Source organism: Hemibagrus wyckioides, unplaced genomic scaffold (genome assembly GCF_019097595.1).
Source record: "Hemibagrus wyckioides isolate EC202008001 unplaced genomic scaffold, SWU_Hwy_1.0 Contig38, whole genome shotgun sequence".
Taxonomy (NCBI): domain Eukaryota; kingdom Metazoa; phylum Chordata; class Actinopteri; order Siluriformes; family Bagridae; genus Hemibagrus; species Hemibagrus wyckioides.
The window spans coordinates 26,591-43,560 of NW_026690800.1; the positions used below are offsets into that span (position 1 = coordinate 26,591).

Sequence of the window (16,970 nt, forward strand, 5' to 3'; positions counted from 1 at the left end):
TCATTACATCACATCACAGTGAACACAGGAAATAAAATGAATTTCTGACTTCTGTCCTCAAGAGGACTTTTAGAGATGGAAACAAGAAGAGAAAGAAGAAGAATAAGAGGAAGAATTTATAAACCCCATCATTCTTCTTCTTCTTCTTTTTATTATTACTATTATTGTTATTTTTTTATTCCTCTTCTTATTGTTATATTGTTATATTATTGTTATTATTATATTTTTAATTCTTATTCGTATTATTCTTATTCTTATTATTAATATTAAACCTTTATTGTAATTCACTTCATTATTCACTGACATTATTGTAAATAATAATCACTTACACTGACATTATTGTAAATAATATTAGACCTGATTTTATTTTACCTCATTTGTATTTTCATTAAATTTTCAAAATCAACTTTGTGTATGTTTATTTATTTCCAAGAACATTTAAATCTACTACTATAATCATCTAATAAATCTTATAATCTAATAAATATAAAATAAAAATATACTAGTGAGGATAGACGGATAGACGGACAGATACTAGTGAGGATAGATGGATAGACAGATACTCGTGTGAGTATAGATGGATGGATGGATAGACGGACGGACGGACTTTATTGATCCCATAAGGGAATTTTTGTGTTACAGCAGGCGGTTTCTTTATCAGCATTACTGTAGTCCCCCAATCAAACATATACACAAAGCCGAAATAAAATGAATTAAGATCAATTTAGCAATAAAAGAAATATACAATGACTTTTAACGCATAATAAATATTTCAGAAATATACTAGAACACTATGTCAAAATACCATACTACACTATTCCATACTACACCCACTATTATACTGTATTAAAGTATACTATACTTCACTGCTACACTACAATACAATATAACACTAAACTATACTTAAATAATAATGATGAAAACTTTTTTAATCGTTTTTTTAAGCATTTTAATCTATCATTGCTGAACACTTTTGTCTCAGCAACATTTACTTCTACCAAAACCAGAGGGTTCATAGCAGATCTTGTTTATAAATATAAAATATGAATAAAATAAAATAAAATAGATACTGCACTATATTACGATATAATATTCTATGCTATACTTTACCACACTATACTACACTATACTATATAACACTATAGTACACTTCTATACCACATAGCACCTTACCACATAGCACCATAGCATATCATATATATATATATAATGAGAGAGAGAGAGAGAGAGAGAGAGAGATAGATGAGAGATAGATATAGATAGATATAGCTTTGATGCCTTGGTCCACCTTGTCCATCAGTGTATCATGCTTGTGTGTTTTACTGTGTTCAGTCACTTTCTCTAACAGGACTTCATCCTTAACCTTTGGGTCTTGCAAGTATGACTTTGTGTCAGCTCATATAGTGTCACCCTGGAGACCAGGGACATGATTTGGAGCTCTGCAACATATTTTAGTCCGGACTCAGCTCTTTCTAAAGCAAAAAGGGTTTGCTGCATCAGGTCCATGGCTAGCACCAAAAACAGAATTGGTGCTTCCCTTGGCTCCTAAACAGCATGAGTGAGGGAGTGGTACAGCTCTTTGGTATCCTTCTCAATGTAATGAGTCCATTATATCTGTCTGAGGGTTAAACACATATGGTTCTGTAACTGCCTGATCATTTTTTACTTTTATTTTAATGAACTCATTATTTATTTTAATGTCAGGCTTGTATATTTTAAGGTTGCAACATTCACAACTACTAAAGTTAACAATTCAGTTCCTGCTGAAAGACTAGAAGACATGTTGCATTCAGGTATGCTTGTTAAATGGACCATCATCGTTCAGCTGGACGTTCTGCTGCCAAAAGTAAAGCTGTTGAAGCCAAGCACTATATTTAAGTTTGATTTGGGGATACATTTGCTGTGAGCAAATGCCCTTGAAAGTGAAGAAAATGTAATAATAAACATTATTAGATTTTTTATAATTACAGCAACACTGTGGTACGGGGGTGGGATGGTTCCTCAAGACCTCAGACCTGCTGTAATGAAAATTGCAGAAAGTGAAAAAGTGTTTATCTGAGAGCTTTTGAGTTAATTTAGTATAAGATGTATAGAAAGGGAAAGGAAAGACTTATACCTTTTTACAGATACACAATTCATTTGGGAATTACTTTTCTTTTGCCTTTAGATGAGGTGAATTCTAAGGAATAAGATAGCTACTTGGAGATAGATGGATGGATAGATGGATAGATAGATGGATGGATAGATGGATAGATAGATGGATAGATAGAGTTTTAGATGGAATTATTGGTTTGGTTATGGATGTGGTTTAAGAAATATGAGCAAATGGGTTGATTATTCCACCCACTCCGGATTCTGTTTTAATTTCAATGAGCAGTAACTGCTGGCTGGAGAATATCCATTACGTTAAACATGGATACTTACATGGATTACATGTCACAAACATTTCCTTTTTATGATCTGAGTAAGAGTTTCTTCCACATAATACAGAAGTGATTGTTGCCCCTGGTTTTATTTATTCAGGGTTTGGACTGCACTGTAAGATGAAGACTCCTCCTTAGCATGACATGCCAACTAATCAATCTGTACAGATTACAGAGTATTACACAGATTATAAAGTATTACACAAACTAAACAGTAGAGGTGTATCTAAAGGGCAGGCCAGGAAGTTGGGGTGTCAGGCAATGAGGGTGCGGCTGCAGTACCAATTAGATCTGTGAAAATCAATGTCAAACATTTTGAACACAAAATCACACAAACCTATAATTTAATTTAATTTAATTCACATTTCAATGTATTTTGTGTGATTAATGTAGCAGGTGATGAATTATACTTTGTAGTATATATTTTTCTGCTTTGGCAATGAGGGAGAGTGAGAGAGAGATAGAGCATTTAACTTACATGGCTGTGGAGAAGACAGGAAAGGATGGGAACAGAAAGAGACTTGTGTTTACCACTGAGTCAAAAATCATGATCAGTAGACTGACCCCTACTCTGGTCAGCATGATACCTCATGTAGAAGGGGTGGGGAACAGCTTGGCACTGTAGAGGGAGGGTTGAAGGCTTTATCCTATTATTTACATTACTATGATTACTTAAATAAATATTTATATTTGTTCCTATTAGAGCCTCATTCTGATTATTTTTAGTCATCAGTATATGTATAAAATTTTCCTTTAAACACAAACAGAATGTTTCACTCATATACAGATCATTTTTAAAGAATTTCACAACTTTTAAATGGTTTACTAAAACGTGGAAAATAACAAATAACATTATAGCATATGTGTATATGACATTACGTATATAACAGAAAGACAGAAACACAATGGCAGAAAAGAAAGGATCTCCACATTGAAGTGATAAATCGAGATGAAGGTAATATCATAAAATGGTAAAGTATATAATCATTATACAAATAAGTTTATTCATAAACAATTCTATTTATCTATATATTATCTATAATAATAACTTATGGGAATAGGGGGAGAGGGATAGGAACAGAGGGACTGATTAAAAAGGGACAGATTAATTAAAAGGGAAGAATGATCTTAAGGGCTAAGCCCTTCTTCAGGTCCTGGGGTTCACTGTACAAACCTGTAAAAAAGGAGAAGAGATTTTTAAAATATTAATTTAATCAAAAATAGAAATAAAATTAATTCATACTTACATGTGGAGTCTGAGCAATGTAGGAAAAAGAAGTGAGAGAAAAGAACATGAAATGAAGTGGAAGAAAAGATGAAGTGGGTAAGGGGTAAGACATTGCTCAGAGCTCCTCCAAAATGTCCATCATCAGCTGGACGTGCAGCTTGAGGAGTCGCTGAACTGTGGTGGCTAAGGCTGCTGGGTCACTGGTCAGCTCCAGAGGCTGAGTGAACAGTACTTCAACAAGCTCTGTAAGGTAATCCTATTGACAAATGACACACACATCCAACATAGTGTCACTGAGTTTAAGATACAATCCCGAGAATTTGTGTATCGTGGCATCAGAAGATATTCAACACTTACAATAAGCACTGTGAAGTACAGCTCTGCTGCAGGCTCCCACACGTCCACGTCCCACATGCTGAAGAGCGCAAGCAGGCGCTCCAAGAATCCTCCCTTAAACTTTTGGAAAGAAAGACAAGCTTCATTAATGCCATGTCTTATCAGGTTTTAAAAATATGGAAAAAGGAAAAGGGGATCAAATAGACCATGTTCTGAAACTCAAACATTGCCTAGAAATCTCCTGATAAGACACTTACTGGCTGAGGTTTTGAGCCATTTATAAAGCAGCCGAAGAGAATCAGCTCATAAAAAACATCCAGGAAGTTGTAGTGGTGATCCTGCACAGAGCAGAAAAATTACAAAAATAAATTAGCTTTACATATTGGACTCCTGTTTTCTTTATTAGCAAAATCTGTTATGTTTAAACATCTGCCATTTCACACAGGCGTTTGTTAGCTTACACAGGAGCTGAGCTCTGCTTTAATCGATTCCTGATTGGAAGACGTCCTCAGGAATCGAATCAGGGCCTCGTAGGCCAACAGCACACCAACTACATCCTGTTCAAACAAACAAAAAAATCTCTGTAACTAACTTTGGCTATGACTGAGTAACTGAAAGGATTTTCATCACAAAAATCAAACAGTCTTTCATCATTCTGAAGTCACCTGGTTGTTAGCTGCTGCCAGTCGCATGACAATCCTTTTTCCCACCACGAACAAGAAGTCCTGGTTGTGGATGCTGGCAAGCAGAGTCTGAATATAAGACAGCACACAATATACATTAAAGAAGAGTGGACTTTACCTGCGCAATAACAGCAGCTGAAGAAAGGTTTTACTCACAGCGAATGCCTCACGGAGAGCGGGCACCTTCAGGCCGATGTCAGTCACCCCTCTTTCTGAAAGATGGCAGCTAAGAAAGAAGAGATGTAACTCTCTAAAACCTCCTGCCCCTGTCCACCACCCAAATCTATACAAATATTATACTGTGTAATTATTAAAACTGAGTTCATCAAGCTAACTAGCTTTATACTCACTATGATATTGTGTAAATAAAATGATTAGTGAAGTTCTATAGGTAGATAACATACACCTGTAACCAAGCTCTTTAGGAGAGCTGATTAATCAGTAGTCTAAACATGATTTAGTGTAAAACCAGTAGTCAGGGTTGTTAAAAGTCACTTTTTAATTTTTCACTTTTTAATAATGAATATTATATTGTAGAAATAAATGAAATTCTCCTTGTTCAAGCTCATCAACTCGGTTCAGGATTTTAGTGTCATTTAAACCAACAGCCAAGTTCGCTAGCAGCTTAACTAACATTAGGCTAAACATTATATTTATATTATATTTACCAATTAATTTTGTAATAATTACAACAAATAGACAGGTTCTCTAGAGCTTGAGAATATGATAAGCTGTAGATATGATTAGTCCAACTATTACAGTGTCATTTAAATCGGTAAAAATTGGCTAAAGTCTGTTAGCGCTCTAGCTGGAGAATCACAAGGCAAAGTATGATTTAGTGTAAAACCAGGTTAACAACGACCGCCATCAGCGCCATTGACCTACAGGGTGCTGGTGGAAATTGGGCTACTGTTGGTCGAAGAAGTAGAGGAGGGAGGAGAGTGTGCAGACAGAGAGAGAAGAGGAAAGGTAAGAGTGTAGGACTGAGATTAGGAACTCTGAATGTTGGCACTATGACAGGGAAAGGTAGAGATCTGGCTGATATGATGGACAGAAGGAAGGTGGATATACTGTGTGTACAGGAGACCAGGTGGAAGGGTAGCAAGGCTCGTAGTATAGGAGCAGGATTTTATGGTATGGATAGTAAGAGAAATGGGGTAGGTGTGATCCTGAAGGAGGAGTTTGTGAGGAATGTTCTGGAGGTGAAGAGAGTGTCAGACAGGGTGATGAGTCTGAAGTTAGAGATTGAAGGGGTGATGCTGAATGTTGTTAGTGGTTATGCCCCACAGGTAGGTTGTGAGTTAGAGGAGAAAGAGAGATTCTGGAGTGAATTAGATGAGGTGATAGAGACTATTCCCACGGGTGAGAGAGTGGTGATAGGAGCAGATTTTAATGGACATGTTGGTGAGGGGAACACAGGTGATGAGGAGGTGATGGGCAAGTTTGGAGTTAAGGAAAGGAACCTTGGAGGACAGATGGTAGTGGACTTTGCTAGGAGGATGGACATGGCTGTGGTTAACACTTATTTTCAGAAGAGGGAGGAGCATAGAGTGACTTACAGGAGTGGAGGTAGGAGCACACAGGTAGACTACATCCTATGTAGAAGAGGCAATCTGAAAGAGATTAGTGACTGTAAAGTGGTAGTGGGAGAGAGTGTAGCCAGACAGCATAGGATGGTGGTGTGTAGGACGACTTTGAAGGTCTGTAAGAAGAGGTCAAAGATAGAGACAGAGAAGAAAACCAAGTGGTGGAAGCTGAAAAAGGAGGAATGTTGTGAGGAATTTAGACAGAAGTTGAGGCAGGCTCTGGGTGGTCAGGTAGTGCTGCCAGATGACTGGGAAACTACAGCAGAAGTGATCAGGGAGACAGGAAGAAAGGTGCTGGGTGTGTCATCTGGAAGGAGGAAGGAAGATAAGGAGACTTGGTGGTGGAATGAGGAAGTTCAGGATAGTATTCAGAGGAAGAGGTTAGCCAAGAAGAAGTGGGACATGGACAGGACTGAAGAGAATAGACAGGAATACAAGGAGTTACAGCGCAAAGTGAAGAGGGAGGTGTTTAAGGCCAAGCAGAAGGCATATGACGAGTTGTACACTAGGTTAGACACTAGAGATGGAGAGAAGGACTTGTACAGGTTAGCTAGGCAGAGGATTCGAGATGGGGAGGATGTGCAGCAAGTTAGAGTTATTAAGGATAGAGATGGAAAGGTGCTCACAAGTGAGGAGAGTGTACGGAGGAGATGGAAGGAGTACTTTGAAGAACTGATGAATAAGGAAAATGAGAGGGAACAAAGAGTTGAAGGGGAGAACTCTGTGTAACAGAAAGTAGATAAGATTAGAAAGGATGAAGTCAGGAATGCTTTGAAGAGGATGAAAAGTGGAAAGGCAGTTGGTCCTGACGACATCCCGGTGGAGGTCTGGAAGTGTCTAGGAGAGGCGGCAGTGGAATTTTAACTTTGTTACTGTTGTTTAACAGGGTTTTAGAGAGTGAGAAGATGCCTGAGGAATGGAGAAGGGTATTAGTGCCGATCTTTAAGAATAAGGGTGATGTGCAGAGTTGCAGCAACTATAGGGGGATAAAGTTGATGAGCCATACAAGGATCTATGGGAAAGAGTAGTGGAAGCTAGGTTAAGGAAGGTAGTGGAAATTTGTGAGCAGCAGTATGGCTTCATGCTCTTTGGGAGTGACAAAGTTGGACAGGATTAGGAATGAGTACATCAGAGGGACAGCTCATGTTGGACGTTTGGGGGACAAAGTTAGAGAGGCCAGGTTAAGATGGTTTGGACATGTCCAGAGGAGGGAGAGTGAGTATATTGGTAGGAGAATGTTGGACATGGCGCTGCCAGGCAGGAGGAAAAGAGGAAGGCCAAAGAGGAGGTATATGGATGTAATAAATGAGGATATGAAGCTAGTGGGTGTAAGTGTTGAGGATGCAGAAGATAGGGATAGGTGGAGAGAGATAATTCGCTGTGGCGACCCCTGAAGGGTAAAGCCGAAAGAAGAAGTTAATGTTTATAATTGCGCTACCACAGTTTAGTGACGTCATGTTCCGGGAAAACTTAAGTTGTGTGGTTGGTGTCGGTCACAGCGGTGAGAGACTGCTGGTTTTGTTCCGGAAATTATTCAATTACAAATTAAGCACTATATATATATATTCTACCTATCTACCTACCTATATATATGTATTCTACCTAATCTGGGGCATGAAGAGCTAATTGTGAGTGTTAGAGGAGCTAAACACGCAGCGCTAGCATGAGCATGTGAACTGAGTGCGCCATAGATTGGAAGGAAAACGGAACATCCACCAAAATATCCCCTTCTCAAATTTCAGACTCATCACCTATGTCAACTTACTTCACATCCAGTACAGTAGGTGGCGATAATGATCCTAAGGAGTTATTCACCATTAAACAAGAAGAAGAAGAAGAAGCAGCTCGACTCTCTGCTTGTCCGTCCATCAGTACCCAAAAGTAATAAAAGAAAAATATATATATTTAGCTGCACCCCGAAACTGGAATGCCCGCAAACCACACATCAAGATAATAATTGAACTAACAAGTCAACACCAACAGAAAGTTTCAGTCAGCAGGACCAAGCTAGCTATTGGCATTAGCGATTAGCATTAGCTGCTAGAGCTAACGCGATTGGCGCGTAGAATATGTCATTTATTCATTAGCAATATTACAAAAAGCTCACATGCACACACTCATTTAAAGCAAAAAAGACAACATGCTAAATGCTAGAAACTCAGAAAGGCATCTTGCATAAATTTCAAAGATTTGACTTCAAATTGTTGTCAAATAATATAATGTGTAATACAAATTAATGTATTAAATTAGAAAAAAAATGCAAAAAAGAAGCATTTTTACTAGTGGTCTCAGACATTTGGACCCCACTATATATTTTATTATGGCCTTAGCAAGGCTATAAAGTGTCCACCTTTTATATATTTCTTTTCTGTTTTGTACATCCCTTATTTTGAAGGCTAGTGTATTAATTTAAGTGTGTTCATTTTTGACAGAAATGGCCTCAATGTGTCTTAAAATGTCCTTGTTTTGTCTGTGCAGGCAACATTTATAACTGATTCCAGGTGTTTTGAGGAAATGCATCTCAAGCTCTGACATACTGCTGTGGCTAAAATTGATTTTTAAGACACTAATGTACATGGAAGTTGCTGGACAAAGCTCAGTCTGATGGTGTGCTTTTAGATCATTTGTGGCATATCTTGCTTCTTGTCATAGATAAATGTGAACTGTCTGAAAATGGAAAAATCGTGTTGGCAGTAGGACTAAAAGGCAACTGTAAGCAAACATTTTGATCAGTGGAGTTGAAATAAAGCTTATCTAACAGTTAGAACAGCTGTCCTGTGTTGTAATTATTTTATTGTTCATATTCTTATTATTAACATGAGTTAATCATAGTGGACTTTATACTGGACAATGGCAGCACACAGAGCGCTTACTCTAAATAAATTATGTTTATTAATATTTTTGTATGATATGGTGATGGAGTTCTAATTGAAACACTACAAACTAAAATATTTATGCTGTATTATTGGAGTACATGCCCACAAAATAAACAGCACACAGGTGATATTTCAGGAGTTTGGTGTCTGTAAACAGTTGTCTGTAGTTTTAACTCAGATCAGATCAAATCACTTTATTGTCACATCACCATCCACACATGTAGAAGTGAGTGAAATTCTTGAGTACAGCTCCAGACATTGCAGTAGAATATGTAATGTACAAATTTAAATACTTCTATATATAGTCTGTAATCAGCCTGTACAGTCTAAATTGCAATCTAAACATATACTTGGATAAACAGTATGGTAATGACATATGATACATTATTATAGAGTATACACAGTAGACATGGCACAGTATATTACAGTGTGATCATGTATAACAGTGCAGTGTTACAGTGTGATCATGTATAACAGTGCAGTGTGTGTTACAGTGTGATCATGTATAACAGTGCAGTGTGTGTTAGTGTGATCATGTATAACAGTGCAGTGTGTGTTACAGTGTGATCATGTATAACAGTGCAGTGTGTGTTACAGTGTGATCATGTATAACAGTGCAGTGTGTGTTACAGTGTGATCATGTATAACAGTGCAGTGTGTGTTACAGTGTGATCATGTATAACAGTGCAGTGTGTGTTACAGTGTGATCATGTATAACAGTGCAGTGTGTGTTACAGTGTGATCATGTATAACAGTGCAGTGTGTGTTACAGTGTGATCATGTATAACAGTGCAGTGTGTGTTACAGTGTGATCATGTATAACAGTGCAGTGTGTGTTACAGTGTGATCATGTATAACAGTGCAGTGTGTGTTACAGTGTGATCATGTATAACAGTGCAGTGTGTGTTACAGTGTGATCATGTATAACAGTGCAGTGTGTGTTACAGTGTGATCATGTATAACAGTGCAGTGTGTGTTACAGTGTGATCATGTATAACAGTGCAGTGTGTGTTACAGTGTGATCATGTATAACAGTGCAGTGTGTGTTACAGTGTGATCATGTATAACAGTGCAGTGTGTGTTACAGTGTGATCATGTATAACAGTGCAGTGTGTGTTACAGTGTGATCATGTATAACAGTGCAGTGTGTGTTACAGTGTGATCATGTATAACAGTGCAGTGTGTGTTACAGTGTGATCATGTATAACAGTGCACAGGTATAAATGTGATTCACAGGATGAATGTCATGTCATATGCACAGACAGTGTACAATGCACAGTGTGTTCACAGCCTGTGCATATGATTGCAACAGAGCATAGAAATAGAAATCACATTCATTTAACTAACATTGTGTGTGTAATAATCGGGAGACTTCGCTGGAAGCAGGGACCAAACCCAGATCTCTGTGGTCGTCTCCAAAGTAGAAACATGCCCTAACACGCCCTCAGTCACATGTCCTAACACGCCCTCAGTCACACGCCCTCAGTCACATGCCCTCAGTCACAGCTGGTAAATAACACCTGAATAGCAGTGAATAAACCCCTAACTAGACACTAATAATCAATTAAGTAATTATTAACTAATAATCGCTGCTATTAAAACTGATCAGAACTAAAGGTTGTGAAGTCTAAATGTACAAACTACAACAACATGACAGAAGTACACCCAATCAGTACAGGAGCTTTCTGAACTAATAGATTTGATCAGATCATTAATCTCCAGCTTTTTTGGACAAACTCTTGCTAAATGTCATGCATGTGCACACCGGACACGGCACGTGCTTTTGCAGCTCACGGTCTCGTGCCGCTGTCCGGTCAGTAACCCCTCTGTCAGAAATACACCGTCTTTCTCATGGCATATGCAGGACTAAAACCCTACATGTGGAGCAGAAGCACGGTCTTGGTGCCGGACGAGAATCAGGGATCGATCCACTAACATTAGTGTCTGTCACAGTATCTTTAGGAAGCTAAAGAGTGTAAATGCTAAAGAGTATTTTAATGAACTGGACAAGTGTATCATTGTACAATCATTAGCATCATAGCATAACATTATTGTTGCTCAAACAGTAGAGTAGTGCGCTAACAGCACTAAGCTCATGTGTTCAGTTTCATCATGATGAAATGTAGAGCTTTAAAGTAATGTCATTCACTTTGTGTTTACTCTGATCTCTGTATTAACCCAGACTCTTAATCAGAGTCCTGTATCATCATGTCCACAGGTTCAGGTCAGCCAGATACAGGGTCAAATACAGGCTCACGTCAGTCGGATACAGGGTCAGATACAGGCTCAGGTCAGTCAGATACAGGGTCAGATACAGGCTCAGGTCAGTCAGATACAGGGTCAGATACAGGCTCAGGTCAGTCGGATACAGGGTCAGATACAGGCTCAGATCAGTCAGATACAGGGTTAGATACAGGTTCAGGTCAGTCAGATACAGGGTCAGATACAGGCTCAGGTCAGTCAAATACAGGGTCAGATACAGGGTCAGGTCAGTCAGATACAGGGTCAGGTCAGTCAGATACAGGGTCAGGGGCTGCAGGATCAGAGACGGACACATGCACTAATCAGGACATGGCCATTCCAGAAACCAGGAAAGATAAAAGCTTTAGTCTGAATGTTCAGGGCTGCCATTACAGCAGTGTTCTTGTTATACAAGATCTACATGTTTGATATATAAAATACAGTTGTTGGTTTGTTTTTTGCATAATGTTTTTAAAGTATTTGACTCTGCACTTCTGTTTCTGCCCATTGCAGTAGTTTTATCATTTATAATAATTTTTTTTTAATTTTTGTAATTCTGTGTCAAGGGCTGTTACTGCTAGTTCTGTCCTATGTTGAAAAAAAGAAAGAAATAAAATAAAGTTTTATTAAAGCGGTGAGTGTGATCATGTATAACAGTACAGTGTGTGTCACAGTGTGATCATGTATAACAGTGCAGTGTGTGTTACAGTGTGATCATGTATAACAGTGCAGTGTGTGTTACAGTGTGATCATGTATAACAGTGCAGTGTGTGTTACAGTGTGATCATGTATAACAGTGCAGTGTGTGTTACAGTGTGATCATGTATAACAGTGCAGTGTGTTACAGTGTGATCATGTATAACAGTGCAGTGTGTGTTACAGTGTGATCATGTATAACAGTGCAGTGTGTTACAGTGTGATCATGTATAACAGTGCAGTGTGTTACAGTGTGATCATGTATAACAGTACAGTGTGTGTTACAGTGTGATCATGTATAACAGTGCAGTGTGTGTTACAGTGTGATCATGTATAACAGTGCAGTGTGTGTTACAGTGTGATCATGTATAACAGTGCAGTGTGTGTTACAGTGTGATCATGTATAACAGTGCAGTGTGTGTTACAGTGTGATCATGTATAACAGTGCAGTGTGTTACAGTGTGATCATGTATAACAGTGCAGTGTGTGTTACAGTGTGATCATGTATAACAGTGCAGTGTGTTACAGTGTGATCATGTATAACAGTGCAGTGTGTGTTAGTGTGATCATGTATAACAGTGCAGTGTGTTACAGTGTGATCATGTATAACAGTGCAGTGTGTTACAGTGTGATCATGTATAACAGTGCAGTGTGTGTTAGTGTGATCATGTATAACAGTGCAGTGTGTTACAGTGTGATCATGTATAACAGTGCAGTGTGTGTTACAGTGTGATCATGTATAACAGTGCAGTGTGTGTTACAGTGTGATCATGTATAACAGTGCAGTGTGTGTTACAGTGTGATCATGTATAACAGTGCAGTGTGTGTTAGTGTGATCATGTATAACAGTGCAGTGTGTGTTACAGTGTGATCATGTATAACAGTGCAGTGTGTTACAGTGTGATCATGTATAACAGTGCAGTGTGTGTTACAGTGTGATCATGTATAACAGTGCAGTGTGTGTTACAGTGTGATCATGTATAACAGTGCAGTGTGTGTTACAGTGTGATCATGTATAACAGTGCAGTGTGTGTTACAGTGTGATCATGTATAACAGTGCACAGGTATAAATGTGATTCACAGGATGAATGTCATGTCATATGCACAGACAGTGTACAATGCACAGTGTGTTCACAGCCTGTGCATATGATTGCAACAGAGCATAGAAATAGAAATCACATTCATTTAACTAACATTGTGTGTGTAATAATCGGGAGACTTCGCTGGAAGCAGGGACCAAACCCAGATCTCTGTGGTCGTCTCCAAAGTAGAAACATGCCCTAACACGCCCTCAGTCACATGTCCTAACACGCCCTCAGTCACATGACGTCAGTCACATGACCTCAGTCACAGCTGGTAAATAACACCTGAATAGCAGTGAATAAACCCCTAACTAGACACTAATAATCAATTAAGTAATTATTAACTAATAATCGCTGCTATTAAAACTGATCAGAACTAAAGGTTGTGAAGTCTAAATGTACAAACTACAACAACATGACAGAAGTACACCCAATCAATACAGGAGCTTTCTGAACTAATAGATTTGATCAGATCATTAATCTCCAGCTTTTTTGGACAAACTCTTGCTAAAGGTCATGCATGTGCACACCGGACACGGAACGTACTTTTGCAGCTCACGGTCTCGTGCTCGTGCCGCTGTCCGGTCAGTAACCCCTCTGTCAGAAATACACCGTCTTTCTCATGGCATATGCAGGACTAAAACCCTACATGGGGAGCAGAAGCACGGTCTTGGTGCCGGACGAGAATCAGGGATCGATCCACTAACATTAGTGTCTGTCACAGTATCTTTAGGAAGCAGAAATCTGTACATTTCTAGTGCACAAGGCGCAGTCTCTGCTACTAGCTCGTGTGTAGCTAGCCTGAACTAGCTAATGTTAGCTAAATTAGTATTAGGGAGAAACTACGTGTTAAAAGGACGATAATAAAAAAGGAGAACTAGAACAAAAACCTTAACGTGTTTTCTCATCACCTTTGTTGCCATCATCTTCACTGAACTGCTACAAATCTACACAACAACAGCAGAACTTTATAGAACAGGACTCTCCAACCTGTTTTCCTTTAAGAGCTACTTTGACTAAATGGATAATGTTTTCGTTTAGATCATTAAATTAGAATTTTAAACACTTGTCAGTTTGAAGACACAAAAAATCTCTCTTACCTCAGTCTGAAAGTGTGAACCGTCTCCAAAGTAGAAATGATCAACCCTTCAGCAGTCCCACGTCACTGTTCTGATTCTGTAATGTCAGAACATTTCCATGGTAACCAGGGGCGTGGCTAGGGCTAATCCTTATCAATAGCTCTCGAGACCGGAAAGAGTTTAATCCAGCCCTGAATGTTTTATATAGCGTCAAATCCGCACCATAAATATCGTACTCGTAAAAATAAATAAAACACGTGAATCACAAGGATGCTAGTTTGTTCTTTCCAGCATGCTAGTGTTTGTTATTCCAAAAATCACGCGTAAAATTTTATGCAGATTAGGGGGCGGGATAAAAGTCCCCATTGGTCCACTGCTCAACCTACTGCCCTATCACAGCCTATCAGTAAAGGGATGTCACTGACGCGCTACTCTGCCGGTTAGTGTTTGAACCTGTCTTAATCAAGTGAGAAGATTTAATTAATCCGTTTCTTAAATGTGTGTCTATTGTAGTATCGTGTCAAACTTCCTGTTATTATGCTAAAGAGTATTTTAATGAACTGGACAAGTGTATCATTGTACAATCATTAGCATCATAGCATAACATTATTGTTGCTCAAACAGTAGAGTAGTTCGCTAACAGCACTAAGCTCATGTGTTCAGTTTCATCATGATGAAATGTAGAGCTTTAAAGTGATTTCATTCACTTTGTGTTTACTCTGATCTCTGTATTAACCCAGACTCTTAATCAGAGTCCTGTATCACCATGTCCACAGGTTCAGGTCAGCCAGATACAGGGTCAGATACAGGCTCAGGTCAGTCAGATACAGGGTCAAATACAGGCTCAGGTTAGTTAGATACAGGGTCAGATACAGGCTCAGATCAGTCAGATACGGGCTCAGGTCAGTCAGATACAGGGTCAGATACAGGCTCAGGTCAGTCAGATACAGGGTCAGATATAGGCTCAGGTCAATCAGATACAGGGTCAGATATAGGCTCAGGTCAATCAGATACAGGGTCAGATACAGGCTCAGGTCAATCAGATACAGGCTCAGATACAGGCTCAGGTCAATCAGATACAGGCTCAGGTCAATCAGATACAGGCTCAGATACAGGCTCAGGTCAGTCAGATACAGGCTCAGATCAGTCAGATATAGGGTCAGATACAGGCTCAGGTCAGTCAGATACAGGGTCAGATACAGGCTCAGGTCAGTCAGATACAGCGTCAGATACACGCTCAGGTCAGTCAGATACAGCGTCAGATACACGCTCAGGTCAGTCAGATACAGGATCAGATACAGGCTGAGGTCAGTCAGATACAGGGTCTGGTCAGTCAGATTCAGGCTCAGATACAGGGTCAGGTCAGTCAGATACAGGGTCAGGGGCTGCAGGATCAGAGACGGACACATGCACTAATCAGGACATGGCCATTCCAGAAACCAGGAAAGATAAAAGCTTTAGTCTGAATGTTCAGGGCTGCCATTACAGCAGTGTTCTTGCTTATACAAGATCTACATGTTTGATATATAAAATACAGTTGTTGGTTTGTTTTTTTTGCATAATGTTTTTAAAGTATTTGACTCTGCACTTCTGTTTCTGCCCATTGCAGTAGTTTTATCATTTATAATAAGTTTTTTTAAGTTTTTGTAATTCTGTGTCAAGGGCTGTTACTGCTAGTTCTGTCCTATGTTGAAAAATAGAAAGAAAGAAAATAAAGTTTTATTAAAGCGGAGAGTGTTACTGTTTCATATTAAGGCCAGAGAGAGAGAGAGAGAGAGCTGTTTATTCATATTAACAATGGCTTCTTGTCAGAGTCAAGCTCAAAACAACTCTTTAAATTAGAAATGATTTCTAGACTCTTTATTTATGTCTGTGTGTTAGAGACAGATCAACATCATTATGGAGTTGCATGCCACCATAAAAGCTGCAGAAGGATTTAGGGTTAAATGCATTGCAAAATGATGCTATAAATGTAATTAAAACACATTTTTTCCACAATTTGCTGCACATAGTTTAAAACTAATAAATACAGATCTCTTCCAAAGTCTCAGGATGGGGAGTTTGGGTCAGTGTGTGTCCTAAACTGTGCCTGTGGTCACAGCATCCACTCAGTCTCTGTAAGCACAACCCCAGCACTCTGCTCCTCTAGAAAGCACCATGTCCTCCACACCTACACAAAACAACTGGGGTCATTTAACAACCATTTTAGACATATTATACCTGATTCCTTGGACAATAAGGGCATCTAACTAACGTATACATTGATATGGATTACATGTAGCTGTGTGGAATCGCCCATCTTCTCACTTGCTTAAGACTAGCGATGTGTCGTTCATTTTGAACGAATCTTTCCCATGACTCGAGAACATCGAGTCGTCTCGGGGAGTGATTTGTTCATATTGTGTTCACCGCGCATGCGCAACATCGCATAAGATCAGTAAACAGAAAAGATTAGTTCACCTTTCGAGTCTTCGGGTTCGAGTCTTTCGTTTTTGTACCGTGACATGACCGCTTTATTGGATACAGAAATGAGTTCATTCTCAACCGTCCTTACAGTTTTTTTACTTTTACTTTCATGTGATGCATTATAGCTTTTTATTTCCTACAGACTATAAATGTGTGAATATCTGTCATTATGGTTCTTTTCCATAACACTAAATGTTTTAATAAAGAGTTGGTTAATGCTTTAAACTTCATTAGGGAAAATCATTCTTTCTTTCTTTCTTTCTTTCTTTCTTTC

General features: G+C 38.9%; 1 protein-coding gene across 1 annotated transcript; it reads right to left on the reverse strand.

Annotated features, from left to right (window-relative positions):
• Positions 1–3,205: 3,205 nt before the first annotated feature.
• On the reverse strand, positions 3,206–8,110 carry LOC131350511 (uncharacterized). The gene is made up of 7 exons (XM_058385508.1): positions 8,022–8,110; positions 4,827–4,896; positions 4,653–4,739; positions 4,449–4,544; positions 4,245–4,325; positions 4,009–4,107; positions 3,206–3,907 (listed from the first exon to the last, which is right to left on the reverse strand). Exons 1-7 carry the CDS (start codon positions 8,072–8,074, stop codon positions 3,767–3,769), a joined length of 627 nt encoding a protein of 208 aa, XP_058241491.1. The 5' UTR covers positions 8,075–8,110; the 3' UTR covers positions 3,206–3,766.
• Positions 8,111–16,970: the final 8,860 nt, after the last annotated feature.

What these genes read in the sequence shown, in the direction of transcription:
- LOC131350511 (XM_058385508.1), bottom strand. Translation starts at nt 8,074, where the DNA reads ATGGTGAATAACTCCTTAGGATCATTATCGCCACCTACTGTACTGGAT. An exon ending in CCTACTGTACTGGATGTGAA is followed by an intron (nt 4,897 to 8,021) that starts GTAAGTTGACAT and finishes CTTCTTTCTTAG; the next exon opens with CTGCCATCTTTCAGAAAGAG. An exon ending in ATGGCTCAAAACCTCAGCCA is followed by an intron (nt 4,108 to 4,244) that starts GTAAGTGTCTTA and finishes TCTTTCCAAAAG; the next exon opens with TTTAAGGGAGGATTCTTGGA.